The sequence below is a fragment of the Leptodactylus fuscus genome, chromosome 3 (genome assembly GCF_031893055.1).
Source record: "Leptodactylus fuscus isolate aLepFus1 chromosome 3, aLepFus1.hap2, whole genome shotgun sequence".
Classification (NCBI taxonomy): Eukaryota; Metazoa; Chordata; class Amphibia; order Anura; family Leptodactylidae; genus Leptodactylus; species Leptodactylus fuscus.
In genome coordinates this window covers 202,943,200-202,971,148 of record NC_134267.1, presented here as the reverse complement: position 1 = coordinate 202,971,148, position 27,949 = coordinate 202,943,200, and the positions used below count along the sequence as shown (strand labels likewise).

General features: G+C 44.9%; 1 protein-coding gene and 1 non-coding gene across 2 annotated transcripts in view; both read left to right on the top strand.

Moving 5' to 3' along the window:
* Positions 1–2,181: 2,181 nt before the first annotated feature.
* IL20RB (interleukin 20 receptor subunit beta) overlaps positions 2,182–27,949 on the top strand; it is a 33,571-nt gene continuing 7,803 nt past the window's right edge. The window contains exons 1-4 of the mRNA XM_075266794.1: positions 2,182–2,368; positions 15,784–15,901; positions 19,549–19,739; positions 27,179–27,303. Of these exons, the coding sequence (XP_075122895.1) occupies positions 2,302–2,368; positions 15,784–15,901; positions 19,549–19,739; positions 27,179–27,303 (501 nt within the window). The 5' untranslated portion in view covers positions 2,182–2,301. The remainder of the gene's footprint in view (positions 2,369–15,783; positions 15,902–19,548; positions 19,740–27,178; positions 27,304–27,949) is intronic.
* On the top strand, positions 6,995–7,076 carry TRNAS-CGA (transfer RNA serine (anticodon CGA)). Its single transcript has one exon. It is a non-coding gene; the product is annotated as a tRNA-Ser (tRNA).

Sequence of the window (27,949 nt, the reverse complement as noted above, 5' to 3'; positions counted from 1 at the left end):
ACCAAAATATAGATGTAACCGCTCACTCCTATTGTTTGACATGTTAACTTTTTGTCACGTTGTAATATTAACTATTGTCTGTTCATGTCCTGTCTGATTTGTAATCCACTTCTTGTTTGCATTGGGTTTCTGCACTCTTTCACGCACTACATAAAAAAGAAATTACTCAGATCATGTAATAAAATTCAGGTCATATTTATAAATCTGACTCGTGTGACTGTATCCTAATGGGAGAAAAATGTAACCTGTCCAGTCAATGCAATTGTCATCAGCTTGTTCAGTATCCTGAAAAATTGCAACAATTTTTCCCCAGAATATATTGGCTGGGTTATCAGTCACTTCTATCTATAGCACTGCTAAGACTACTATAGCAATAATCTATAGCATAGCGCTGTTCACAGATTGTAATCACTATTAGTCACTTAAAGGTTACTGGAGTTCTCATGAGAAGTTGAAATATGAGCAGCCTCTTGATAGTCAGTCTGTTTTATGACTGTATAAGCCTTCATACATGGTGTCCTATCAGTTTTTCTGCTACTTATAACAATGTTGGCACAGTCTGAAATGTATCTAAGGACGGACTTCCTTAGTAACAAAAGAGTGACCATTAAATTAGCTAGAAGGGAGACACCCGAACGAATGACCCTACTACAGTATAGTGAGTTAACGCAGATCTTAGTGATGGAATATTCTTGTTATTGTTTCAATTGCGTCACACTTGATAAGTACAACTACTGTACATTATGGTCAAATTGCTGAATATTCTGAATACACTCTCAAGAATCTGAATGGGCTGGGGTTTGAGATTAATGCATCAATAATTAATAGCCATCTAAGAGGTACTGTATATTTGAGTCTGAGTATATTTGACCACACAATTTTATAAAAGCCGAACCCCCTTAAACAGACCACTCAGAATAATATACACCTCAGTAGCTGAGGTATATACTATGGGATTCTGCAGCAGCTGAGGTGTCTATTATGAGGTTTCTCAGCAGCATGGGGAGGTCCACCAATGGGTTAAAACAGCCCTGGCGACCTATATTTGGTTTTAGCGATGTGACCAAATCGCTATCTGAACATGGGCTAACCTAGACCTGATATACCTTGTGATGGTAAAACTAGAAGAGTTGCAGTGGAACTAAACTCTTCTCAGCTGAACTTCTTGGGGGCCCATAGTCTACCTAGCCACCAAGGAAAGCAGGACTTTAGGCTCGGTTTACATTTAGTTTCAGGGATCTCCCATACAGAATGTTATACTCCTAGATCAGAGGTAGGGAATGTACGGCTCTCCAGCTATTGCAAGGCTACAACTCCCAACATGCACATGTGCTCTGCTGTTCTTAGAACTCCCATGGAAGTGAATGGAGCATGTTGGGAGTTGTAGTGTCACAGCAGCTGGAGAGCCGAAGGTTCCCTACTAGAGATGAGCACGCTCCCATAGAAATGAATGGCTACGTCCAGTGTTCGCTCATCTCTATTCCCTACCCCTGTCCTAGATGAACATTGTAAAAAAAATACTCTGGATCCACACATTATTTAGTAGACAGTTTAGAAAAGTTGATCCATGCTGAGGTCGGCTGTCAGCCATCCACCAACCAGATGGACATCCCCTTCAATGATAGTTGCATGTATTATTGCATTACTATTTTAAACTATACCACACAAGTGTAAATCCTCATGGACACGACCAAGTGTGCAGGCCGAGGCTCTTCCGAAGGGGCGTCCAATGCTCCATTCCATTCCGATAATAAATTATAGAGCGGGTCCTATCCTGCTCTGTGACTTTGGAATGGAATAGAACCCACCACTGAAGTCAATGGAGAACAGAAGACACTTGGAGGTCATTCTGCCATAAAGTCGTCCTTTCCTCGGTCGTGTCCATGAGGCCTAAAGCTTGTTTAGTGTCTCTAACCGTTATGAGACCCCAGAATGAGCGCCCTGTAGTCATACCTCACTATTTCAATGTACAAGGACTTAAAGAGGGGTACACAGAACTTTCTGCTGCCATTTGGGTTACCACTGAGACTTCATTCATTTCCTAACCACACAGGAAGACTACATTCTACACGACTGGTTTACCATGGGTAGGAGGATATTCTTCATACCTGCAGTTGTTGTCTTGGCCCCTCCTCCTGAGACAAGTTTAGAAGAACAGGATTTCCAGGTCTCAGTGTGGTGTCAGATATGAGTGTAGACAGTATCGCTGAGCCGAGCTTCTTCTGATCAGAGTATGGAGACTGAACTTAGTCCTTCAGCGTGGAATCTAATGATATGGGACTCCAGTAATGTGAACAGACCATGGGCAGGCTCCAAGGATATGAACTCCTAGTGATACTGATGGTCCTGATTCCTGGCTTCCTGGCAGGTAGGATTGTACACAGAACGACGTCCTAAAACAAGTCAATGTGTAATATCTGTGTAATAGATGTCTATAGAGAGATGAGTCCAATAAGGATGAATTCACATGGAGCTGGTTTGTTATAGAAATTTCTGCAATTAAAAATTATTTCCATTCACCCGATTACGGAGCGAGCACATGGAAATCCATAAACCTCATGAAACAGTCACAGAAATGTGTGATAAGTCTGCTGTCTGTGAAGCCTCCCTACAGGGATTTTTCTAGGTTTCAGCTGCCATGGTGTGGTTTCACCGCTATACAGTGGACGGCATCTTCTGTTCCAGCTCTGTCCACTGTATATCTTCTCATGACAGAAGTTGGCCAGTATATATGATCATGTGGTCCGGTTATTGGACCCTCCCTCCATCCTGATATAATAGCAGATATGGATAGATCATCAGTATAAAAAATGTGACAAAGTCCACATAACCCCTTTAACAGTGTATTATAATCATATATTGTTGGCTCAGAGTTGTCGGCTACTGCCACCCTACCATAGGAGGCTGACTCAGGATGAGTGAGTGTATGTATGTAGGGCTTTATGGTGTCGTTTGCCCTCTTACTATGTATATCTTATAATACTTTGCCAGGGATGTACCAGTTTCTAATCCCTTTTAGTCTATATTGTATCTTTTCAGTATTAAAATGGTCTTTGTTATTTAACACCTGGTTCACATCTGCGTTTGGTAACCCAATCGGGGAGTCTGCATGGGAACTTCTCCCCCCGAACGGAATACCTAGATCCCTCCCCTGTTTATATCCTGCTATGGGGATATCAGAAATCCTGATTTTTTTTTTTGTTATACTCTGCATTTCTGTGTGATCCACAAGGATATCAGCCATTCTGCTATATGTTGGATCCCTCACGAGCTATCTGTAAAGTGTCCAGCCTATTGACTTACTCAATATACAATATACTATTTTCTATAAGCCATTGCGTGTCACCATGTGTGGACATAAATCATGTATTGATGGGGGGGAGGTTAACAAGTTCTGCAGGTTTACCTAGAAAACAATAAGCACAGAATGACAAGGAATTTGGAAATCATTGCATGGAGTCATGAGGGGTTGGCATGTGGCTACACTGGAAATTTGAGAGGACATTGAGCAAAACAACCTGAACTTGCTCCAAAAACCACATTTAGCATATACTTGAGGCTTAATGGCTGCCCCGTGTTGGAATAACAAAAAAAACAATGGACGTTGTGTACTGTATATAGTGGACTAGTCATTGTGTCACAGTGAGAATCTGGGGTATTACTTTCCCAGGAGCCAGAATGGAGGTTGGTTCGGCCTCATTACTCTCAGTCTTTTATTTCCACCTGGATATGATGAGAATGTAGTCCGATAATATCAGAATTCATCATCACTACGTGTTTCAGGAGGAAATGTGGAGTGACCAGCAGCAGAATTTATACTGGACTGTGGAATAAGCAGCGGTGGTATATACCCTAGACTGGAGAGTGACTGTGGCCCTACACTGGGGACTGACTATGTCTCTGCAACATGGGGCCTCAGCCTACTGTGGACTATGGAAAGCAGTAGTCACACTCTCCTTTAGACTGATGGTAGTAGTGTTTACACTACTGTGGACTGAATAGTGGCAATGTTTACACACTACTGTGGACTGATGGGGGCAGTGTTTATACACTATTATAGACTGATGGGGGCAGTGTTTACACACTACTGTGGACTGATGGGGACTGTATTTACACACTACTGTGGACTGATGGGGGCAGTGTTTATACACTATTATAGACTGATGGGGGCAGTGTTTACACTCTAATGTGGACTAATGGGGGCAATGTTTACACTACTGTGAACTGATGGGGCAGTGTTTATACACTACTGTGGACTGATGGGGGCAGTGTTTATACACTACTGTGGACTGATGGGGGCAGTGTTTATACACTACTGTGGACTGATGGGGGCAGTGTTTATACACTACTGTGGACTGATGGGGGCAGTATTTACACTTTACTGTGGACTGATGGGGGCAGTATTTACACTTTACTGTGGACTGATGGGGGCAATGTTTACACACTACTGTGGACTGATGGGGGCAGTATTTACACTTTACTGTGGACTGATGGGGCAGTATTTACACTCTACTGTGGACTGATGGGGGCAGTGTTTACACTTACTGTGGACTGATGGGGCAGTGTTTATACACTACTTTGGACTGATGGGGGCAGTATTTGCACTTTACCATGGACTGATGGGGCAATGTTTACATTCTACTGTGGACTGATGGGGACAGTATTTACACTCTACTGTGGACTGATGGGGGCAGTGTTTATACACTACTGTGGACTGATGGGGCAATGTTTACATTCTACTGTGGACTGATGGGGACAGTATTTACACTCTACTGTGGACTGATGGGGACAGTATTTACACTCTACTGTGGACTGATGGGGGCAGTGTTTACAATCTACTGTGGACTGATGGGGCAGTGTTTATATACTACTGTGGACTGATAGCAGTGGTATTTATACTGCTGTGGACTGACTAGCAGAAGCATTTACACAATACTGTAGATTGACTGACAGCAGTGTGTATACTAGATTCTGAACTGGCGGGTGGAAAACTTTACATCCAAATTTGAACTTGCTCCAGAACACCACATGGTTGTACATACTTGTGGATCAATTGCTGCTCTGTGTGATGAGTTGATATGAAATCATCTATACTGTGGACTACTAGCCATTTTGTCCTAGATGCCAGTGATAATTCCTTGTGCTAGTTTCCCAGATCTTGCATGGTAGGTTCAGTGTCATTATTGTCAGCCCCTTTTATTTCCATAAGGATAATGATGAATATGTATTAATATGTATTTTCATCACATCCGTTCAGCATATACTCTGTATTATTCATTAAATTAAAGGACATGTCCACGTACTAATACTATTGTACAGTTGACCATTGGCAGTGAATATACTACTTTAGACTGTGCAGTGCAGCCATTACACTAGCAGTTTTACCAATGGCGGACATACTACCTGTACAGCAGGTTCATCTGCAAATGGGGCCAGAGGGAAAAAGGGCCACCCCAGCTGGCAGCCAAAGACAATGAAAACATCAGAGAGCTCTGGGGAGCGAAAGCTGAGGAGGATTACATAAAATATGTCTTAGTCATTGCTAAAGGGAATGGGATGATTAGGGCAATCTGTGCTGTATGTGTCTAACATGTGAGCTAGGTGTGCTATATATGTAATATGTGAGCGGTGTGTCAGCTGTATGTGTATAATATGTGTGCGGCATGTGTATAATATGTGAGCAGTGTGTGCTGTATGTGTGCGTTATGTGTATAATATGTGAGCAGTGTGTCAGCTGTATGTGTATAATATGTGTGCGTTATGTGTATAATATGTGTGCAGCATGTGTGCTGTACAGTCATGGCCAAAAGTTTTGAGAATGACACAAATAATTTTTTTTTCACATGATCTGCTGCCCTCTGGTTTTTCTGTGTTTGTCAGATGTTTTTATCACATACAGAAATATAATTGCAATCATATTACGAGTAACAAAAGCTTATATTGACAGTTAGAATGAGTTAATGCAGCGTTGCAATATTTGCAGTGTTGACCCTTCTTCTTCAGGACCTCTACAATTCTCCCTGGCATGCTCTCAATCAACTTCTGGACCAAATCCTGACTGATAGCAGTCCTTTCTTGCACAATCAATGCTTGCATTTTGTCAGAATTTGTAGGTTTTTGTTTGTCCACCCGTCTCTTGATGATTGACCACAAGTTCCCTGTCGTCCTCAACAGCGGCACAATGTGGGGTATTTCTGCCCCTGTGTGCTGGTAGGACAGGCGGATATTTAATTAGCCAATCAAATGCGTGGCAGGCCCTATAAGAGGGCACAAGAACCTCCCCTCTGCGTGTTTTTTTCTGTCCTGTGTGGACAGAGGACAGGTGGGAGGACTTGTGTCCTCTTTGAGAAGCTCAGCAGGATCACTCACCTCCTGAGCGGTTGTTTTCTTCTTGTCACCTTCTGTGCCCTGCGGGGAGAAGGTGCTTGTTAGCCATGTGTGGCTACCCCCCTCTATCCCCCCTGCCCCCCCTCTCCTCCACTTCCCCTGCTCCTTGTGACTTACCTGACATTTTGGTGAGAGTCCGGGGACTCCGCATGCCGCCTCTGGTGGCCGCACGGACTGCCGGCGGGTGGAACCACACTGTTGTGTATCCTGTTCCCCGCCGGCCGCTGTAAGCGCGCACTTCCGGTTTCGCCGGAAGTATCATAGCGCCATGGCAACGGCCTGGCGCTGGCGGCCGCTCACTCAGGGAAGATTCAGGCCTTATTAAAGGCCGGAAAAGACGGGGAGATGTGGGGGTAAGTGCCCGTGTTAAGGGCCTCTTGGTGGGGGGGAATGTATATCTTTGCAGACCCCTGATTACAGGGTTAGTTGTCTGGGCTGGTTGCCTCACCTGCTTTGATTGTGGCTCCGCCCACTTCCAGCCGGCCAGAATTAAGAGGCTGGCTGGCCTGGTGTCAGAGACCTTCCTGCAGTATCTGCTGAAGGCGTGCGATTGTGGTGTTCATTGATCTTGAACTCTTTTCCAGTTTGCAAACTTTATTGGGAACCGGCTGTGATGGCCGAGTGGTTAAGGTTTTGGACTCGAAATCCAATGGGGTCTCCCCACACAGGTTCAGATCCTGTTCACAGCGCCAGCCCGGCTAGCTCAGTCGGTAGAGCATGAGACTCTTAATCTCAAGGTCGTGGGTTCGAGTCGCACGTTGGGCGCCAAGTCACCTCGCTGTCCGGTCTACTGGACCTGGTAAGATTTACCCTTTTTTTAAAAGCTGGTATGATGTCATGGTGACAGTGTTGCATGGTCTATTATCTCTCTCTGTAGGATATGTCATCCTCTACTACCCCTCCTGGGGATGGTAGGAGGAAAACCTCTTCCAAGAGGAAACATCTTTCCTGCTTCGATTGCGACACACCGCTCCCTGATGGTAGGTAGCGGCTTGAAAGGTTGTGCCCTGCGGGGTACTACTGGTCCTATAACTTGCCTATTTTCAGGCTATGAGTGGGCCCGTTGTCGCGGGTGCAGAGGTCCTCCACCTGTGGAGCCCTCTCCCAGAGATATGATGGCCTGGGTCAAGGAGATGGTGAGTTTGGGCATCGCTTGGGTAAATAGTTTTTCCCTTGCTTGTACTCTCCTTTTTGTTTTGCAGGATGATTCCCTCAAAGGGATCCATGGCACCTTGTCTCAGCTCACCAGGAGACCATGCTCTGAGCTCCGTTCCTCGTCTCTCCCCCCCCCCCTTGTAACACCTGCGGGTGGCAGAGGATGATTCCTCCGAGGACGACTCAGTTATTCCAGCAGAACTGCGTTCCATTATGAACAAACGGGCAGGCTGCTGAAGTCCATCCGGTCTACAGTGGGCCGAGATGTTGACGGGGAAGCCTCCACGTCTGCCTCTGGGGGACATATTGCCTTCCATGCGGACGCCACGCTGACCGACCTTATGGCGCAGCAGTGGAAACAGCCAGAGAAAGGACATTCGCTTTCCAGGATCTTCAAGAGTTTGTTTCCTATTAACACTACCCAGTGGGATTCCTGGGGGCCTCCCCCGAAGGTGGATTTGGCCGTAGCAAAGCTGTCCCGCAGAACCCTGGTGCCCTTGGAAGATGGTTCAAATCTTCAGGACCCTCTGGATCGTAGGGCGGACTCCGTTCTGAAGAAGGTCTACTCAGCTTCCTCCGCGCAAGCCTCTGTGGCCATAGCCTCCTCTATGGTTGGTGACTTTTTGCGCAACCGCTTAGCCGCCTTGGAGCGGGATATAGACTTGGGCGTAGACAGAGATGAGATTCTGGCCTCTATGAAAAGAGTTCATAGGGCTGCAGATTATTTGACGGAATCCTCCTGCCATCAATTAAAAATCTCCGCCAAATCTATGGCGTTGTCTACTGCGGCCCGTAGACCCCTTTGGCTAAAGCCTTGGCGGGCAGATTTTGCGTCTAAAGCAGCACTCTGTGCTCTCCCCTTTGAGCCGGGAAGGGTGTCTGGCCAAAGCTTAGACGCCATTATGGAGGGATTAGCTGAAGGTAGGGGAAGGTCCCTACCTCAAGCATCCAGGGGCAGACGTGCTCCCTCTAGAGGCAGAGGTTCTTCCTCTAATTATAGACGCCCTTCCCAACAACGGCGTTTTAGATATCGCCCTAGGGGAGCTGGTCGTGGCGCTTCCAAGGAGGACACCAAGAGGAAGCCTGAGTTTTGACGTGGGGCAGCTCCCTGTGGCCCCCCTTCCTGGGAGGACGTCTTTCCTCCTTTTCCAGAGCATGGTTCTCCCATATCCAAGACCCATGGGTGTTGAAGATCATACAACACGGGTATCACATCGACTTTCATCTTCCACCTCCAGATCGGTTCGTTTCCACCCAAACTCTTCCACCTTCTCAGCAGGCCAGTCTAGAAGCCTTGGTTGCCGAATATGTTACCAAGGGCGCCCTGGAGAAGGTACCAGCCTCAGACCTCGGTCTGGGAGTCTACTCCCCCGTCTTTCTGGTCCCCAAGTTCACCGGGGGCTGGAGGATGATAATAGATCTGAGGTACCTCAATCGGTTTATCAGGAAGAGGTCATTTCGAATGGAAACCGTGGATTCCGTGGCTTTCTTCAGCCAGGAGAGGTGATGGTTACCCTCGATTTGAGGGACGCCTATCTACATGTCCCCATTGCTCATTTCCACAGGAAGTTCCTCAGGATTGCCGTCGCTATGGCCGGCCACAGGGAGCACTATCAATTCACAGCTCTGCCATTCGGCATCACATCCGCCCCACTGGTATTCACCAAGGTGATTTCTCCGGTCGCCGCGGCCCTCAGACTTCAGGGTCTTTTCATCGTCCCTTATCTAGACGACTGGCTACTGAAAGCTCAGTCTCCTGCTGCCCTCCTCCAGCAGCTCAACCTTGCCATCAACTTCCTACAGGAGTTAGGATTATCAATTGGGAGAAGTCTGAAATCGTTCCATCCACCTGAAGAAAATTCCTCGGATTTATAGTGGATTCAGAAGCGATGCAGATCTTCCTCTCCAGTCCAAGGAAGGAAAGAATCCAAGCCAGTGCACGATTCCTATTGCGCACTTGGCAGGTAACCATCCGGACCGCCATGAGAGTCCTGGGCCTGATGTCATCCTCGGCCAGGGTGGTGCCTTGGACTTTATGGCATTTGCGTCCCCTGCAGATGGAAGTGTTGAGAACCTGGAACAGGTCTCCACGGGGATTGCACAAGAAGATCTGCCTTTCTCCCGCTACCCGTCTTTCCCTCAGATGGTGGATACACCTGAAAGACGGAAGGTCCACGGTCCCGACAGTGTGGACCCTGTTGACAACAGATGCATCCCAGTGGGGATGGGGAGCCCATTGTCAAGACAAAACTGTACAAGGACGATGGAGATGTCCGGAGCTGGGGTCATCCAATCTCAAGGAACTCAGAGCAGTGTACCTGGCCCTAGTACACTTTGCCCCAGAATTGAAAGGCAAGTCTGTCAAAAACCGGTCAGACAATATGACGGTGGTAGTCTATATAAACAAACAAGGGGGCACCAGGTCACCAACCTTGCTGAGAGAGACGAATCTCATATTTGCCTAGGCGGAGAAGAATCTGGTCCAGTTATCCGCTGTTCACATAAAGGGCTCCCTGAACATAGTAGCGGATCAGCTGAGTCAGGGTATTACCGTATCAGGAGAATGGTCTCTCAATCCAGACGTATTTCAACAGATCGTCCAGAGATGGGGTCTCCCGGAGGTCGATCTTATGGCTACCCGACTCAACGCCAAGGTGGGGACCTTCTGCTCTCTGTACCAGGAGGACAATCCCTTGGCGGTGGATGCCCTGTCCATCCCATGGAGGTTCAGGCTGTTTTACATATTCCCTCCAATTCCAATCATACCGAAGGTATTGATAAAAATAAGACAGGACCAAGCCTCGGGAATAGCCATAATCCCGTTCTGGCCAAAAAGGGCTTGGTTTGCTCAGCTCATACAAATGAATCAGGGCATATATTGGAGGCTTCCCCCACTCCCAGACCTGGTAACCCAAGGAGAGCTGAGATGCCAGGATCTGAGGAGACTCAACCTGACAGCCTGGAGGTTGACCAGTCCCTATTGAGAAATAGAGGACTGTCACAAGCCGTCTTGAAGACCCTATCCAGCGCCAGAGCAGATTCGACTAACAGGAACTACCGTCGAATAGGTAACATCTTTAATGCCTGGTGTCTGCAGCATCAAGTGGACTCCACCGATCCCCCTACGGAGGCGATCCTGGACTTCCTTCAAGACGGACTAGACAGAGGTCTTGCTGCGGCCACACTCAAGGTACACGTAGCGGCCCTGTCCGCCTATCTGGGGAGGCGTTTGTCTCAGGATCCTTTAGTGAGCACCTTTATTAAAGGGGCAACTAGGCTGAGACCGGTGGTAAACACCCCTGTCCACCAATGGGACCTTATTCCGGTCCTGAACGCCCTATGTGGCCAGCCATTTGAACCTCTGGAAGAGGTCTCCCTCAAGTCGCTAACCGGCAAAATGGCGCTGCTATTGGCAGTCACACCTGCCAAACGCGTTAGTGAACTACAAGCTTTGTCCGCTGAGGAGCCATATACCACCTTTTTCTCTGACCATGTACAGCTTAGGTTCCTCCCTGGGTTTCGTCCCAAGGTGCCATCTGCTGTAAACAGGAACCAACTGATTTCCCTTCCAGTATTTTTTCCGTTCCCTTCTTCTGCTGAAGAAGAAAGATGGCACAAGCTGGATGTGGTTAGATGCCTGCAGATCTACTTGCAGCGCACTCGCCCCTTTAGGTGGACTGAAAACCTGTTGGTCAGCTACACGGGGAAAAACAAGGGCGCCAAAGCCGCCAAAGCTACAATATCCCGGTGGGTTACCGAGACTATTAGAGTCGCCTATACCGCCCAAGGGCTGTCGGCTCCATCTTTCCTTCATGCCCATTCAACCAGGGCAGTGTCCACTTCACGGGCAGAAAGAAGTGCTTTGTCTGTGGACCAAATATATGCAGCTGCCTCTTGGGCATCTGAATCCACCTTCATTTGGCATTACCGCCTGAAGGACCAAGTGGCAGATTCCACTGCCTTTGCCCAGACCAGTTTAAGTTCAGTCATGGGTTTGTCCCACCCATCTTGGGGACCTGCTTGCTATATCCCCACATTGTGCCGCTGTTGAGGACGACAGGGAACGAGTGATTATGAAGATAATCTTGTTTCCCTTAGTCCTAACAGCGGCACAAGATTTCCCACCCTGGGAATCATATCTTATGTATAAAACTGTATATAAATGTAATGGAGGTACTTTTGTATTTACACGCAGAGGGGAGGTTCTTGTGCCCTCTTATAGGGCCTGCCACGCATTTGATTGGCTAATTAAATATCCGCCTGTCCTACCAGCACACAGGGGCAGAAATACCCCACATTGTGCCGCTGTTAGGACTAAGGGAAACAAGATTATCTTCATAATCACTCGTTCTCAATGGGATTAAGATCTGGGGAGTTTCCAGGCCATGGACCCAAAATCTCTCTGTTTTGTTCCCTGAGCCATTTAGTTATCACCTTTGCTTTATGGCAAGGCGCTCCATCATGCTGGAAAAGGCATTGTTGATCGCCAAACTGTTCTTGGACGGTTGGGAGAAGTTGATCTTGGAGGACATTCTGGTACCATTTTTTATTCATGGCTGTGTTTTTAGGCAACACTGTGAGAGAGCCGATTCCCTTGGCTGAGAAGCAACCCCACACATGAATGGTTTCAGGATGCTTTACAGTTGGCATGAGACAAGACTGGTGGTAGCGCTCACCTTGTCTTCTCCGAATAAGCTGTTTTCCAGATGTCCCAAACAATCGAAAAGGGGATTCATCAGAGAAAATGACTTTACCCCAGTCCTCAGCAGTCTTACTCCCTGTACCTTTTGCAGAATATCAGTCTGTCTCTGATGTTTTTTTCTGGAGAGAAGTGGCTTCTTTGCTGCCCTCCTTGAGACCAGGCCTTGCTCCAAGAGTCTCCGCCTCACAGTGCGTGCAGATGCACTCACACCTGCCTGCTGCCATTCCTGAGCAAGCTCTGCACTGCTGGTAGCCCGATCCAGCAGCAACACTTTTAAGAAACGGTCCTGGCGCTTGCTGGTCTTTCTTGGGCACCCTGGAGCCTTTTTGCCAACAATGGAACCTCTCTCCTTGAAGTTCTTGATGATGCAATAGATTGTTGACTGAGGTGCAATCTTTCTAGCTGCGATACTCTTCCCTGTTAGGCCATTTTTGTGCAGTGCAATGATGGCTGCACGTGTTTCTTTAGAAATAACCATGGTTAACAGAAGAGAAACAATGATGCCAAGCACCAGCCTCCTTTTAAAGTGTCCAGTGGTGTTATTCTTACTTAATCATGACAGATTGATCTCCAGCCCTGTCCTCATCAACACCCACACCTGTGTTAATGGAGCAATCACTGAAACGATATTAGCTGGTCCTTTTAAGGCAGGTCTGCAATGATGTTGAAATGTGTTTTGGGGGATAAAGTTCATTTTCTAGGCAAATATTGACTTTGCAAGTAATTGCTGTTAAGCAGATCACTCTTTATAACATTCTGGAGTATATGCAAATTGCCATTAGGAAAACTGAAGCAGTAGACTTTGTAAAAATTAACATTTGTATCATTTTCAAAACGTTTGGCCATGACTGTATGTGTATAATATGTGTGCGGCATGTGTGCTGTATGGGTAATATGTGAGCGGTGTGTGCTTCATACATCTAATATGTCAGTGGCTTACATGTTACAATAGGTGAATGATGTGTGTTATATCCAAGTCAAATGTATGAACAGCCTGTATATGAAATGTGCCTTATGAGTCGCATATATGCCAGATGTATCTAAGTGTAAGGGGAATATATTCATCATGTTTCTATAAATTACAGTGTCTTTTGCTGGACAATTATTGTGTTATTTTGGGCTAACTGGAGGATCTTCTGGTACTCTGGTGGGCAAGTCCAATATTGTCTGGTTGCCCATCACATATTGAAAACCATTCAAAATCCTCATATTAACCTACAAAGTTTTACCCAATTCTGCTTTATCCTACATTTTGTCTCTATTCGCAAACACAAGCCAGCAGCACCACTGGGACAGGAGATCGGGTGCAAGTACTGCTGAGACCACTGACTCAAAAGTATGAATGCAAAGATAAAGCAGCACTCCAACCATTCAGTAGAGAGAGAGTGGCTCCTTTATTCATCCATGAGACATTTCGGAGCTACTCAATGGGGCCTTTGTCCAGTTCATAGATCCCACCCAACATACAACCTCCAGTCTGTCATTGACAGCCCCATCTCCACTACTCATGAGATTGTTCTGATTGCCTTCCCTCTCTTCTGGAGTCCTTCATTGCAGCTGACAGCCTTCAATCCTCCAAACTTTTCAATGCTCTTTATCCTCTTACTATCCTAAACTGCTCCTCAACCATCAGTCCAACAATGCCTCCACCTGACATGGATAGAATCAATTGCTTGTATCTACTGCCAATTGATTGTATCAAATCTCTCTTGCCTAAATTCCTGCCTTAAATGGAGTCTATTGAATCCAAAATGCCAATATTACTGCCATGTAGAGGCCTTTAATGGGAGCAGAAACATGTCTCTGTTGCCACAAACCAATGAAGCAATGTAGAGATAGTCATCTTTTTATGAATATGCAAATCAGTCTGCAAGTGCACTGGGGGCGGCACCTGACTTGCCTACAGAAAGTTTCAGGTGCTTCAACTCTCACCTGATATTGTGACCCAGTTGTGTCCCTGTGAATGAAATTTGCAGCCTCTGCTTGAGTCTATAGGCAAATCTCCCAAATCAGGCCCCTCCCCAAATGCACTTGCAGGGTGATTTGCATGTCCATAAAAAAATTAGCATCTCTGGATTGCCTCATTGGTTTGTGGCCACAATGGTATGTTTCTGCCGCTATTAAAGGGATTTATATGCCACCATTACTGGCTTGCAAAGTATTGTGGACCTGATAGACTTTCTTTAAAAATCCAGACTACTTTGTCTCCCCTCCTGGTCTCGGCCCTGAATCCCTGCCAGTCAGTGTTGTCACTGGAAAACATAATGGAGCACATATATTAATGTTGCTAATGCATAAGATGTGACCGAAACATGTATAGTACACGTCTGGAATACAAGAATACATACAATTGTGATTTTACCATGTATATAAGAATGTAGTCTAAATCAGGCTGGGTTCACCTCTGCACTTGCTTACCGTTCAGGGATTTCGTCTCCCATTCCACTCGAAAAATGTGGAGACGAAATTGTGTTTTTCAGGTGGAAATTGGGCTAAAACTAGGCAGACCCCATTATAGTCTACGGTTCCACGGGCTTCTGTGGCTAACCATTTTTTAAGCGGATTGGGTTTCTGTTTTTCAGGGTTCCCAAGCCGACCCAAAGAATGGAAACCCAATGTAAGTGTGAACCTAGCGTTAGAAGTCGATATTTCCGCCTTCAGGTTTTTATTTACTTTGCACTTTTGAAATCATAACTTTATGTTATTGTATTGTATGTGATTTCGTTGTCTTTCTCAGACAAAAATGTAAAACTGGTTTTCATGATAACTAGGAAAGAATTTGAAGAAAAAAAAAAAAATCTGGTCTGATCACTTGCTTTACTGAAACAGGAAAACAGAAAATCCCCCTACATTTATGATAATGAAGTTTTTTAATAATATTTTACCAAAAATCAATAGTTGTAAAAGTAAACAGCCAGACATACAGAAGAGTAAAAATGACCCCATTGTATCCAGTTATAATTTGGTCCTACAAAGGGTTTTCATAGGTGGTTGATCATTTATGGAACAAGCTTATAGGTTATAAGGTGGTAACTACATGATGATTTTGGCTACGACTCTTGTCATGCGACTCAAAGTCACAGTGTCACCCTGCTTCTCCTTCACTAATATAAGTCGATGGAAATGTCACAAAAAATTGAGCACTGCTGGATTTTTTTTTTTTTTGGGGGGGGAGTCAAAGTCATAGTCCTAGCATCCTTGGGGTTGCAATGCCACTTTATTTATTTACAATCGGGCAGGAGTTGCAAGGCAACACATCGATTTTTGGTGCCGTGATGGGAGTTGAAGGCAAAATGGCTGTGTAAGCCCCATCCTATCATTTTTTTCTTAGGTTTTATGCACACAGGGTAAAACATCTACACATCTCTTCCACGTACTGTAACTCAAGCCTGTGACCACGATATGCTTTGGCTTTGTCATAGATCAGGGGCAAAATCTGTAGAAATGTTTGCTTTTTCCTGTTACCCTGGAACATATTGATGTTAACCATGCGGGTCTTGATATCCTTCAATTTCTTATTTTCTGATTTTTCATTTTAGACCACCAACTTCCAGCCCCAGAAAATATCTCAATAGTCTCCATCAACCTGAAGCATTTTCTACAGTGGGATCCAGTAATGGTCGCTGGAAATCTTTCTTATTCCGTTGAATCACAAGGGTAATGACTGAGTCACATTTTGGTTCTTGTGTTTGTCTTTATTACTTTGTATTTCAAGGAAGTGTCTCTGAAGATGTTCTGTGAGGGTTTCTTGTAGTTTGGGAGTGTACTTCCTGTTTCTCAATACCTTTACATACCTTTTTGGTTGATATTTGTGACTTTCCAGTTAAATTATGAAAATAACCTAGAATAGCTATAGAATAATGGAAATGTCTATGGGAACTGATGAGGATTATTAATGTTTGGACTGTTACCTAGTAGGAGATAAGCATTATTGTCTCAGCTGCTGATGTCTGAGGAGCCATTGCGTATGCCAGTCACTCTTAATAGAAATATGAGAGACACTAACAGCTCATTGATATGTGAAGGACATCGTGAGGCCATCTGACACTTTCCAGGAGCATAATGCTCACCCACACACAACCAGAGTGTCCCTGGAATGTGGATGCCAGATTGGAACACTTCCTTGGCCTGCTTGATCACCAGATTTATTGCCAATTCAGCATTTGACCTGTCATGCCAGGTTTGACAGCCTAACAGTGTACAGGATCTACAGGCCCAGGATTAACATCTGTGGGCAAGAGTGCCACAGGATACCATAAAGAACCCATAGCAACTGTTCCGGATTCAGCAGGACAGTCCTGGATTCCAGGTCCTGTCCCGCTGTCTTGGTCAGCGGAAGGTATGTCCTGGACTCTCGGAGGACACAGATGAGTTGCATACAGTGGTGACGTAGGGAGGCATCTGCTCCCTGTTCTACCATCCCGATCCTGTGCGCTCTAAGAGCTGTAGGCGCAATGTGATGATGTCACTAACATCGCGCCTGTAACTCCCTGAGGCCTCTGAGAACAGATACTTCTACAAGGCAGCAGGGGAAGGAGGAGAGATGAGTATTAGTGTTTTATTATGTTTAGTTGGTACCGAAGTAGGGCATAATATTTTTTTTGGGGGGGCATTAAACTGGGGGCAGGTACACTAGAACCTCCTTTCAGATGTACATTTTTCCCCAATAAACTTCTCCTTTCCTCTCTATGTATCTCAATCACTTACCATATATATATATATATATATATATATATATATATATATATATATATATCATTGCATTCACACGTAGAAAGTTCCATTCCAACAACTCCTGGGGTATTATATATTTATTTGTCAGTGACCTCAGTGTACGGCTATATATAAAGAGATAATACTCAATGTACTCAGTACAGACAGGTCAGGAATTGCACTAAAACAGTTCCAAGAAATTGTAAAACTGCTTCCCTATGGAGCCAAATATGTAGATGAATTGAGTCAGCACTTACAAGCCACAATGGATTGAGTAATACAATAGACATTTACAATCTCCAGGCTCAACATATTGCGTAGTATTTTAGATATACAAAAATGTGACCAGAAAATCTATGAGTGTGCATTCAGATTTATCTTATAAGATGTCCATTATTTGCAGGCTTGTGTGGAAATAGTGTCTGCACCTCACCTACAGTGGTGTAATGATCACAGTTTCAGGGGTTGCGACCACAACTGGACCTGAAGGACTATGGGGCCGGCAGTCAGCTGAAGATGACCAAAGGCCCACAGCTAGCTGCATCATAAAAATGGTGGGGTTAGGCTAGGTTAAAATCTGCTTATGAGTATCCATTCAGTGTGTCCGCTTGTGGACACCCCAAACAGAAACCTAATCCGCATAAAAAAGTGGTTACCCGTGGACCCCATAGACCATAATAAACCATAGACCCCTCCCCCCCCCCGTCCTCACTGAGTCATCACTCAATTTAAATGTTAGAGGGGTATTCCAGTTCCTTCCTATCCCTAGTATTTGTTTTATAGTGGCCATGTGATATTGTCTTTATTTGTCTTCTAATTAATACTAGAAGAAAGATATATATTTTTTTAAATATATTTTTATCTGGTTTTCTTTTCTTTGTGTAGATATTTTAATTGTATTTTCTGTACATGATTATGGGGCAGCCATCTTGCCTGAGCTGCTGTTCGAGGGGTTTTCCAGGACTTAGGATAGGTCATCAATCTGTGATTGGTGAGGGTCTATCTCCCAGTACCCCCACAGATCAGTAGGTTGAAGCATTCAGATGAGCATTGTGGCCTCTTTACTGAATACCAAGTACAACACCATATACCATACACTGTGCTTGGTATTATATTTCAGCCCTATTTACGAGTACTCTTGGGGGGTAGGGGGGGGGGGCATTCCTCACAGTCATTAAAGGGAAAGTGTGACAAGAAAATGACCTACTTTTTAAACCAATTGTTTATGCTAAACAAATTTTTTACTTGATTTTTAATTTTTTTTTCCCATGTCATTATCTATTATAAAAAAAAGTATTTATATCCTGAAATTTTCACTCTGGCCACTAAGCCTAATACTAGACAGACATTTGTCAATTCTTTCTTTGCAACAACCATTTCATTTAAATCACAAACAAGATAGACAGGATTACAATAGAAGTTAACCTCTCTATAGATAATACCACATAACACTCATTGCACCCACTACTGACAGTAGATGATGTCTCAGAGATCATCATGTGATAGAGACAACCAAGTGTACCCCATTAGTATTCGTCCTAGAGTTTCCCGTAAGCTTACTGTATACTATAGCACAGTGGTTCTCATACTTTCTAAGGCCGAAACAAACTTTTGGCTGAGGTTTTTGTTTGGGATCCCCCCCACCCTATATCGTACTTGGCCCCTCTTGAAAATTAAGTCCCTGCCTCTCTTCTTAGTTCCCTTCTGTATTCTGTCTCTATTTTTCCATGCTCCTGTATTTAGGCTCTCTTCTGCTATCTCCTAGTCTCCTTTTCTTCTGTCTTCCTGTATCTTCTGTCTATGTGTGGGAAGTTATCGCAAGTAGTAATTATGGGGCACTACTACTATACACTATAGTGTACTACAGTCACCACCTTTATGGCGCCTTCTCTGTCCCGGCTGAAATGAGTGAGTGAAGAGGCTGTCACATGAATGACAAGAGCCAATGCTTATTGGCTGGTAGGATGGCGGGCTGGACCGGTCTTGATTGGCACCCATTGGCAAAGGTTGATAGAAGGGAGGAGAATGAGCTCATTGGTCGTGGTAGGGCGGGTACTGTGGTCCTTATGTGGTTCTTATGCGTGACTCTTATATGGCTATTGATGGAGACATCCTTCAGTGGCCATATCAGATCTGCAGCACTTCATAAATCTGTGACCCTAGAGATATTAACATGAACCCCAGTGGGTCAACATTCGCACTTTGGGAAACAGTGCAGAACATTATCCATATTAGTTTACCCATGTGGCATGTCCATGCCAAATATGTGTTTTCGCATCTACAGAGATTAACCCTATCTGTAACCATAGTCATTAATGGGTCCTGCATCCCCCAGTACTGGGCCGTGGTATATTATATTACATGTTATTGTCTAGTGCCAATGGAGAACATTTAACTGTGTCGAATAGTTGTATATAGTCAAGGTCGACCAAAATGGACACAGATCCTTGCTTGGATGCAGAGGTGTGACAGCCCCTGGGCCCCAATGCAAAGTCTGTACCAAGTCCTCCATCTAGGTCATTCATTGGCGCTGTATACAGGTCTTTTCACATGTCTAATATGCCATTATCCACAATGGTTTGTTTTGGTAGGGAATATGAAAAGCGCTATACGACTGGTTATTGGCACCCGATCGAGAACTGCCAGGAAATCTCCGCTTACCAATGCAATGTGACAGAAGAGGTTTTCGCAAGTGTCTCGTATTCATTTCGGGTGCAGGCAAAACTAGGAAACCAGATATCTGCCTGGGCAGAACTTGATCCACCATTCAACAGAAAGACAAGTAAGTGGCGCTTCTTTTGATGAATTATGAATTATGTCCCACATATTATGTTATACACCTTTATAGGATGCTACGTAGCTATAAAGATGTTTGTACTGTATTGTGAGTTATGTAATGCATATACAGCACATGGTTACCACATAGATGGCAGCAATAGCCAATGTCCCAAACTAGTGTAACAGCCATCCATGTGGAGAAGACAGATAAGCCCTGGAGTCCGCACCAGCACATATACACTGGTGGAATATAGGCATATAGGGATGATATTGTGGTGCTCCTTTGGTGCAAGTGCAGCATCTCAGAGCAACGCTGCTATATGTTTTGTGTTTGTTACATGTGCCCCGGGGTGTCTTGTGTGTCTTGTCTGTGTATGTGTCTATGGTGAAGCACCATTGTATCCGCCATTTTACTGTACATACGCACTTATCTTTGCACCTTCTTTTTGTTTGTATGATGCACACTACCTCCTGACCAATCACAGGCCACAGGGAAGGGGTTTAAGGAAAGGGTATATATTCTCTAGCAGCTGTAGGAAAGTTAGTCCAGCGGTTGGAAAGTCCAGTCCAGTGGTTAGTGGTCCAGTAGTTCAGAAGTAGAGAAGTTCAGATCTAATTGCACCGTTCCAGTACCAGACACCTTGCTGAGTGAGACAGCAGGAGAACTCATCCTAGAAGCTAAAGAACAAAGCCATCTTATTTCAAGGTACAACCAGAGGCTGCCCCGGAGTTAGTGAGAGAACTTTGGGGGTTCCCAAGAGACCTTGATGTCTATGTCATTAGGAGCTACAGGAGTGCTCCATACCAGGACCCACGGCCCCATACAGCCCCCTATCTGCTGAGTTAGGGAGTGGTACGAGAGGAAGAGAGGAGAAAAGTACATCAAGTGCTGCAGTGTCTATATTGCCATGGCTAAACTCTAAAGTCTTGGACATTGTGTATTAAACTGCATGCTGAGTGTCATCTTGCAATGCTGGAGAATCTGTTGGTTCAATAAAAGTTATTTGGTTTACCCTACCACTACTGGACTCCTGAGTCGTTGCCTGCATCACCATCAGGGCACCCCCTGAACAGCACCCACACAGCTCAGTATCGAGTGCAAGGAGTGCCCCTGGGGAAAGACAAGAAGTACAGGCATCCCCGTTTACTGCACAGCCTCGTGGAGGATTCGGAGTGTGTGAGGAGTGCACCAGGCCTAGCAGGCGGCACAGCCCGTGCCACTGTATTCCGCACTCTCTGATCCCTCTGCCGAGTTGCTGCACAAGGCCTTTACTTGTTCCAGACGTGCACCACAACCCCCAATCCACACCTCACCCACCACATTGTATGAATGTGGGCAGAGTATGGCAAGGACACCTCGGCTGCATTATAACTTGTAACTCAATTCCATGAGTGATCAATCCTCAAAAAGTGCGTGGGCAAGCAGTAATAAACTCCAAGAAACATCTGACAGCAACAGCAACATTTGTGAAAAAAACAAATTTGTATCAGTCTCAAAACTGTCGGTCACGAATGTGGCACAAGTCCTGCCCCTTGAGTACCTGCACTGTCAAACAAAGGTGTATTGGCCTCGACTTCACCGGGTACGATATGCAAGTGCCGCTGCAATGAAACAATATCTTGGACTCATCTTCCAGTGGACTGTAACACAATGTTCTCCATAATGTGGGATGGGAGGCTAAAATTTACGCAGGTATGGGACCCTAAAACCCTGTGACAAGTTCCTTTTAAGGCCCCACATTGTAGTGTGAAGCTAAGGCCCCGCATAGTGGGCTGCAGCAAAAAAGCATTGCATGCATAGTTTTTTATCACAACGCTTCTCACAGTAGCAGAACCTGGAAGCTTCCGGAACAGCTGATGTCTGGGGGATTATTTTGCATAGGTTGTCAGTGCGAAAAATCCATTTGGAGCGCAAAACCCTATCTATATCACTATACACCTCTACAGCTTATCTAATGGGCGGTCATGGACTTACTGTGTCCCTACGAGATTTTATAACAACATTTCAGCTCAATTTCCTATTTATATGTCTTTCTTCTTAATAACTTGTCTTAATTGTGTTGCTTTAATAACCACCGACTAACCGGTTTGATCTTGTACTTCTACACGTGACACCATATGACTTCATTGACTCTGCCCAAACCTGCTCTACCACCATTTTTATTTGTGCTACCAAGAGCAGAAACCCTTCAGCAACTTGGCAAGACACTATCAATAACATGTCTGTTCCATAGACAGTATTCTGGTGGAATACACACACACAAGTAGCATTTTTGGGATACTTATTTTGTAATTGATCAGGTTCTCCAGGGGTGGTCCCAGGCCCTTTCTACCTATTCTATCCATTCTCATTATATAGGATCCACACTGATGGCCATGATTGTGTTGAATACAAATGCAGTGAAACCTCTACAACAGCCCCCCTTTTTGAGAAAACCACCACCTTATCCAGGCCAGATTTCCTTTGACAAATTTTTCGTCTACCATATATTACTTCCTCTTCATTCACATGGGTCATTTAGGGACATGTGCAAGATATATGTCATTAATGGGAATATCCTCATATACCCTTCCTGCCAAAGTAATTTTTTTGTTTTTCTTTTTTTTTACATCCCATCTTGCAAAAGCCAGGGCTTGTTTTTTGCTGAACAAAATGTACTTCCTAATGGTACCATGTCAGTATGATCACAGTGATATCATAGCTAAGACCCAATGTTGCAAAAAAGTTGCATTTTTGTTGCATATTTTGCTGCGTTTTTTGTACCAAAGTGAAGATTGGCTACAATAGGAATGGTAAATACTGTATATAGCAAGTTCTTATACTTCTACCTTCTCAATCCACTCCTGGCTTTGACTCAAGAAAACGCAACAAAATCTGCAACAAAAAAAGCTGCGTTTCAGCAACATGGAGCCTTAGCCACAAACAGTTCTTGTTAAACTTTAAAAAATGTATAAAATGAAAAGAAAACATTATTTGCATATTCTGACACCATAACGTTTTCATATTTCAATGTGAGGAGCATTATACTGTGTGGAGTATTATACTGTGTGGCGCCACTGTGGAGCATTATACTGTGTGGAGTTACTGGGGAGTATTATACTGTGTGTGGCCACTGTGGAGCATTATGCTGTGTGGAGTTACTGGGGAGTATTATACTGTGTGTGGCCACTGTGGGGCATTATGCTGTGTGGAGTTACTGGGGAGTATTATACTGTGTGTGGCCACTGTGGAGCATTATACTGTGTGGAGTTACTGGGGAGTATTATACCGTGTGTGGCCACTGTGGAGCATTATGCTGTGTGGAGTTACTGGGGAGTATTATACTGTGTGGGGCTACTGGGGAGCATTATACTATGTGGGGTTACTGGGGTGCATTATACTGTGTGGATTTACTGTGAAGCATTATACTGTGTAGGGCCACTGTGGAGCATTGCACTGTGTGGAGTTACTGGGGAGCATTATACTGTGTGGGGCTACTGGGGAGCATTATACTCTGTGTGGAGTTACTGGGAAGCATTATACTCTGTGGGGCTACTGGGGTGCATTATACTGTGTGGAGTTACTGTGGAGCATTGCACTGTGTGGAGTTACTGGGGAGCATTATACTCTGTGTGGAGTTACTGGGGAGTATTATACTGTGTGGAGTTACTGTGCAGTATTATACTCTGTGGGGCTACTGGGGTGCATTATACTGTGTGGAGTTACCATGGAGCATTATACTGTGTGGGGCTACTAGGGAGCATTATACTGTGTGGGGCCACTGTGAAGTATTATACTGTGTGGAGTTACTGTGGAGCATTATACCGTGTGGGGCCACTGTGGAGCATTGCACTGCGTGTAGCTACTGGGGAGCATTATACTCTGTGGGGCTACTGGGGTGCATCATACTCTGTGGGGCTACTGGGGTGCATTATCCTATGTGATGACAAAATAGGATAAGAGACAGAATACAGGTAGAGGTCTTTTTTTCAAATTTTTGTTGCTGCTGGCATTTTAAAAGTCGCAAATTCAAGGTTTGCAACTTTTTTCCTCCAAAAAATTGCAGAGAAACAACAATAAATCTTCCCCTTCGGTGGCCCAGTGGTTAGCACTGCACCTTTGCAGCACTGGAGTCCTGGGTTTGAATCCTGCCAAGGACATCTGCAAGGAGTTTGTATGTTCTCCCTGTGTTTTGTGGATTTCCTCTCATCCTCCAAAGACATACTGATAGGGAAAAACTGTACATTATGAGCCCTATATCGGGCTCATGATCTACAGAAAGACATTTTCTTAAAAAAAAAACCTTCCCCTTTGTCTCCCCGCAATAGACTGAACTTGGCATTTTGTCCCTTTAACCTGAGGACCTATGTGGCCTGTATTTAGTATTTTTCCTCTTGTGCGGATGTATCTCGTCTTTACCACCCTTGTTATCTGATGAGCTTATTTTTAGTGATATTATCAGATTTGTGCTGGTTTATCCACAGGCGCCACCGGCCTAGATTTTCTAAATATATTGCATGCTGCAGAATTTTGGCAGATTTCACCAGTGGTGAACAACAGCAACAACTGAATGGAATGCGTTCATTGTCCTACAGCTTTTATAATCGTTTCACCTTTTGCATTGAAATAAAATCTGCAAAATTCTGAAACATAATGGGAAAGTCGGCCACACGTCCAGATACCCTTTGTAATATACTGTAAATTGTTGCACATTTTCTGCATTGGCCATTAAATGGACAATTGTCCCCTCACGTCTCTTTCTGCTGTTAACAAGGATTACATTTCGCTTCTCTCCATAATAAAGTAGCAGGCTGTACATATAAATAGCAAAACTGGACGGACTGCCCCAAAAATAATCAATGGGAGGTGCAAGTTTCTCCCTCCTCTAGGTTGCACGTGTCTTGCTATTTAAAGGCGTTGTCTAGGATAATTTTTTTTTATATTAGGCCAGGGTAAATGCACACCTCCCAACTTTTGAAGAACTGAAAGAGGGACAAAATGTGCGGCGCGCGTAGCGCGCTGTGGCAAATTTAGCCCCGCCCACTTTTGTGTTGACTCCGCCCACTCGTTAATTTTTCATGTGCCTGCACACGGTATAATCCTCCTACAGTCACCCGTAAATTATATGTCCCCCCTCTATCTCTCCCCCAGTTTCATATACACCCTTCATCTGCCCCCAGTTTCATGTCCCCCTTTCATCTCTGCCCCCAGATTCATGTCTCCACATCTCTGCCCCCAGTTTCATGTCCCCTCCATCTCTGCCCCAGATTCATGTCCCTCCATCTCTGCCCCCAGATTCATGTCCCTCCATTTCTGTCCCCAGATTCATGTCCCTCCATCTCTGCCCCCAGATTCATGTCCCCCCATCTCTGCCCCCAGATTCATGTCCCCCATCTCTGCCCCCAGATTCATGTCCCCCCATCTCTGCCCCCAGATTCATGTCCCCCATCTCTTCCCCCAGATTCATGTCCCCTCCATCTCTGCCCCCAGATTCATGTCCTCTCCATCTGTGCCCCCAGATTCATGTCCCTCCATCTCTGCCCCCAGATTCATGTCCCTCCATCTCTGCCCCCAGATTCATGCCCCCCATCTCTGCTCCCAGCTTCATGTCTCCACATCTCTGCCCCCAGATTCATGTCCTCTCCATCTGTGCCACCAGATTCATGTCCCCACATCTCTGCCCCCAGTGTCATGCCGTCCTCTCCTTCATCTGCCTCCAGATTCACGTTCCACCTCCACATTAAACTTACCTTCTCCTCCGCTCCCTCGCCGCTCTCTGCGTGTCTCTCTTGCTGACACATATGCGGCTGAAGCGAGGAGCTGACCTGTGTCAGCTCCTCGCTTTGCCGCTGCCGCCGGCTCCTGGCTTGTACATCGCGATGTGACACCTGTGTCAGCTCCTTCCTTCAGCCACATGTGTCAGCGAGAGAGGCATACCTCCCTCCAACCGGGACCGCGGGACATGTCACCCAAATCGTGAATGTCCCGCGGAAATCGGGACGGTTGGGAGGTATGTAAATGAAAAAAATGTAATATACTGTTAGTTTCTTATACAGTCGGCTCTCGATATAACGTATCGTCGGGACCGGGAAAGTAAATACGTTATGAGGCGAATACCTTAAACGTTTATAACGTATTTCACGGTGCCGGACCCTGAATATGTTATTCACGATAGCACCTGCGATAGATCTGTCTATCTGAGGCTAGAGTGGCCTTCCAACTCCCGTATGATTTCAACCTGATCGATGAGAATAGACATGTAATGAAATCGCGATGCAATCAACACAAAACGATCTTGACCAGTGTGCAACTCCATGTCAGACTTACCGTATATACTCGAGTATAAGCCGAATTTTTCAGCACAGTTTTTGTGCTGAAGAAGCCCCCTCGGCTTATACTCGAGTCAGCAAAAAAAACCCCAAAAAACATTTTTTTTAAGGAGGGGGTTCTATGACCAGTCGCAATATCAATGTATAGAATCTCCCATAAAATAGTGGGGAAAAGAGGCAGCTTTAAAAAAAATAAAAGTTCTAAATCCCTCCTTTCCCTAGAATACATACAAAAGTAGAAAATGACTGTGAAACACAAACACATTAGGTATCCCTGTGTCTGAAAGTGCCTGGTCTACTGAATACAGGGTATCTGCAGTGCTCCTGTTCCGTTGGGAAGGGGTTAATAGGAGCACTGCAGATATCCTATATTCAGCCAGACTGAATTCCAAGTGGGGGAAGAAAAAACAGTCCTCAAGCTCAGGGAAGGGGCAGACAGACAACCAAACACCCCCTCCCCTTTCCCAGCACCCAGCATCTACTGCACCCAAAAACTCCAACCATTTTAATTTTTGAAATTTTCCAGTAGCTGCTGCATTTCCCCCCCTCAGCTTATACTCGAGTCAATAAGTTTTCCCAGTTTTTTTGTGGTAAAATTAGGGACCTCGGCTTATATTCGGGTCGGCTTATACTCGAGTATATAAGAAGTATATACTGCACAGTAAGCTTAGTCCTCTTTTTGGAAGGCATTCCAACGTCAATAAACAACGAAAACCGGCACTTCACACGACACAAGACACGTACACCTTGCTTCCGGCGAACTAATCTACCCAGAGGGCACTGCAGTGAGAGACTCGTCAGAGACAAGTGCATGCAATTGGCCGCGGGGGTCCGAAAAAGAGCTACGTTATATACAAACCGTATTACGTTATAATGGGATAAAAATACATGTAGATTAGTTGGGACCTGAGAAAATATACGTTATAGCTGATATGTTATATTCCGATATGTTATTTCGAGAGTCGACTGTATATTGTTTGGTGATGGATTTTTCTGGGTGATATTTGTAGGTTCTTATGTATTTTATGTCCTGTATGCCACCAAGTTTAAGGATCTACATTGGAATATTGTAGGATTATTGACTTTATTCATGGTAGTAACAATGTAATTCACTTATTCTTTTACTGTTTATAGCCCTCCTGATTCCTCCAAAGGTAGAACTCCAAGTCGATAAACAAAACCTGCTAGTCTACATTGAGGACTATGGACCAGATTTTCAATTTTTCATCTTTTATTGGCAAACAGAAAAAAAAGATGAGGTAAATGTACATGGCGTCAGGAAGGCTGCAGAAAACATACAATGTTTCCTCTACAATGTGCAGCACATCACACAATCTCAGTTAGGCCTCATGTACATGACCCAGTGTGCAGGCCGAGTCTCTTCCCAAGCGGAATTTTGTCAGTCGGCCAACAAGCTAAGACCATATTCACACAAAGCTAAGGCCTTATTCACAGAGAAAAATGGCCATAACATAGCCTGGCTGTATTATTTTGGTGGTCAGTCAGAAAAACAGATGTGCTCTGTCTTTGTCCCTTTTGATCAGCCCAACAGAAGTCAATGGATCCAACACACTGATGTCCGAGTTATGTTAATTTGGGTTGGACCAAAAAGAAAGATCAATTAAAACAGAACCTGGCCATCAAAAAGGGAAAAAACATGTGCAATTGCAACATGGTGGCTCAGTGGTTAGCTCTGTAGCCTTGCAGCGCTGGAGTCCTGGGTTGGAATCCCGCCAGGCACAACATCTGCAAGGAGTTTGTATATTCTCCCCATGTTTGTGTGAATTTCTTCCCTTACAAAGACATACTTAAATGAAAAAAAAAAGTACATTGTGATCCTGATATGGGGCTTGCAATCTACATTAAATAATAAATAAAACACATGCATAACAGCCATCAAACTGC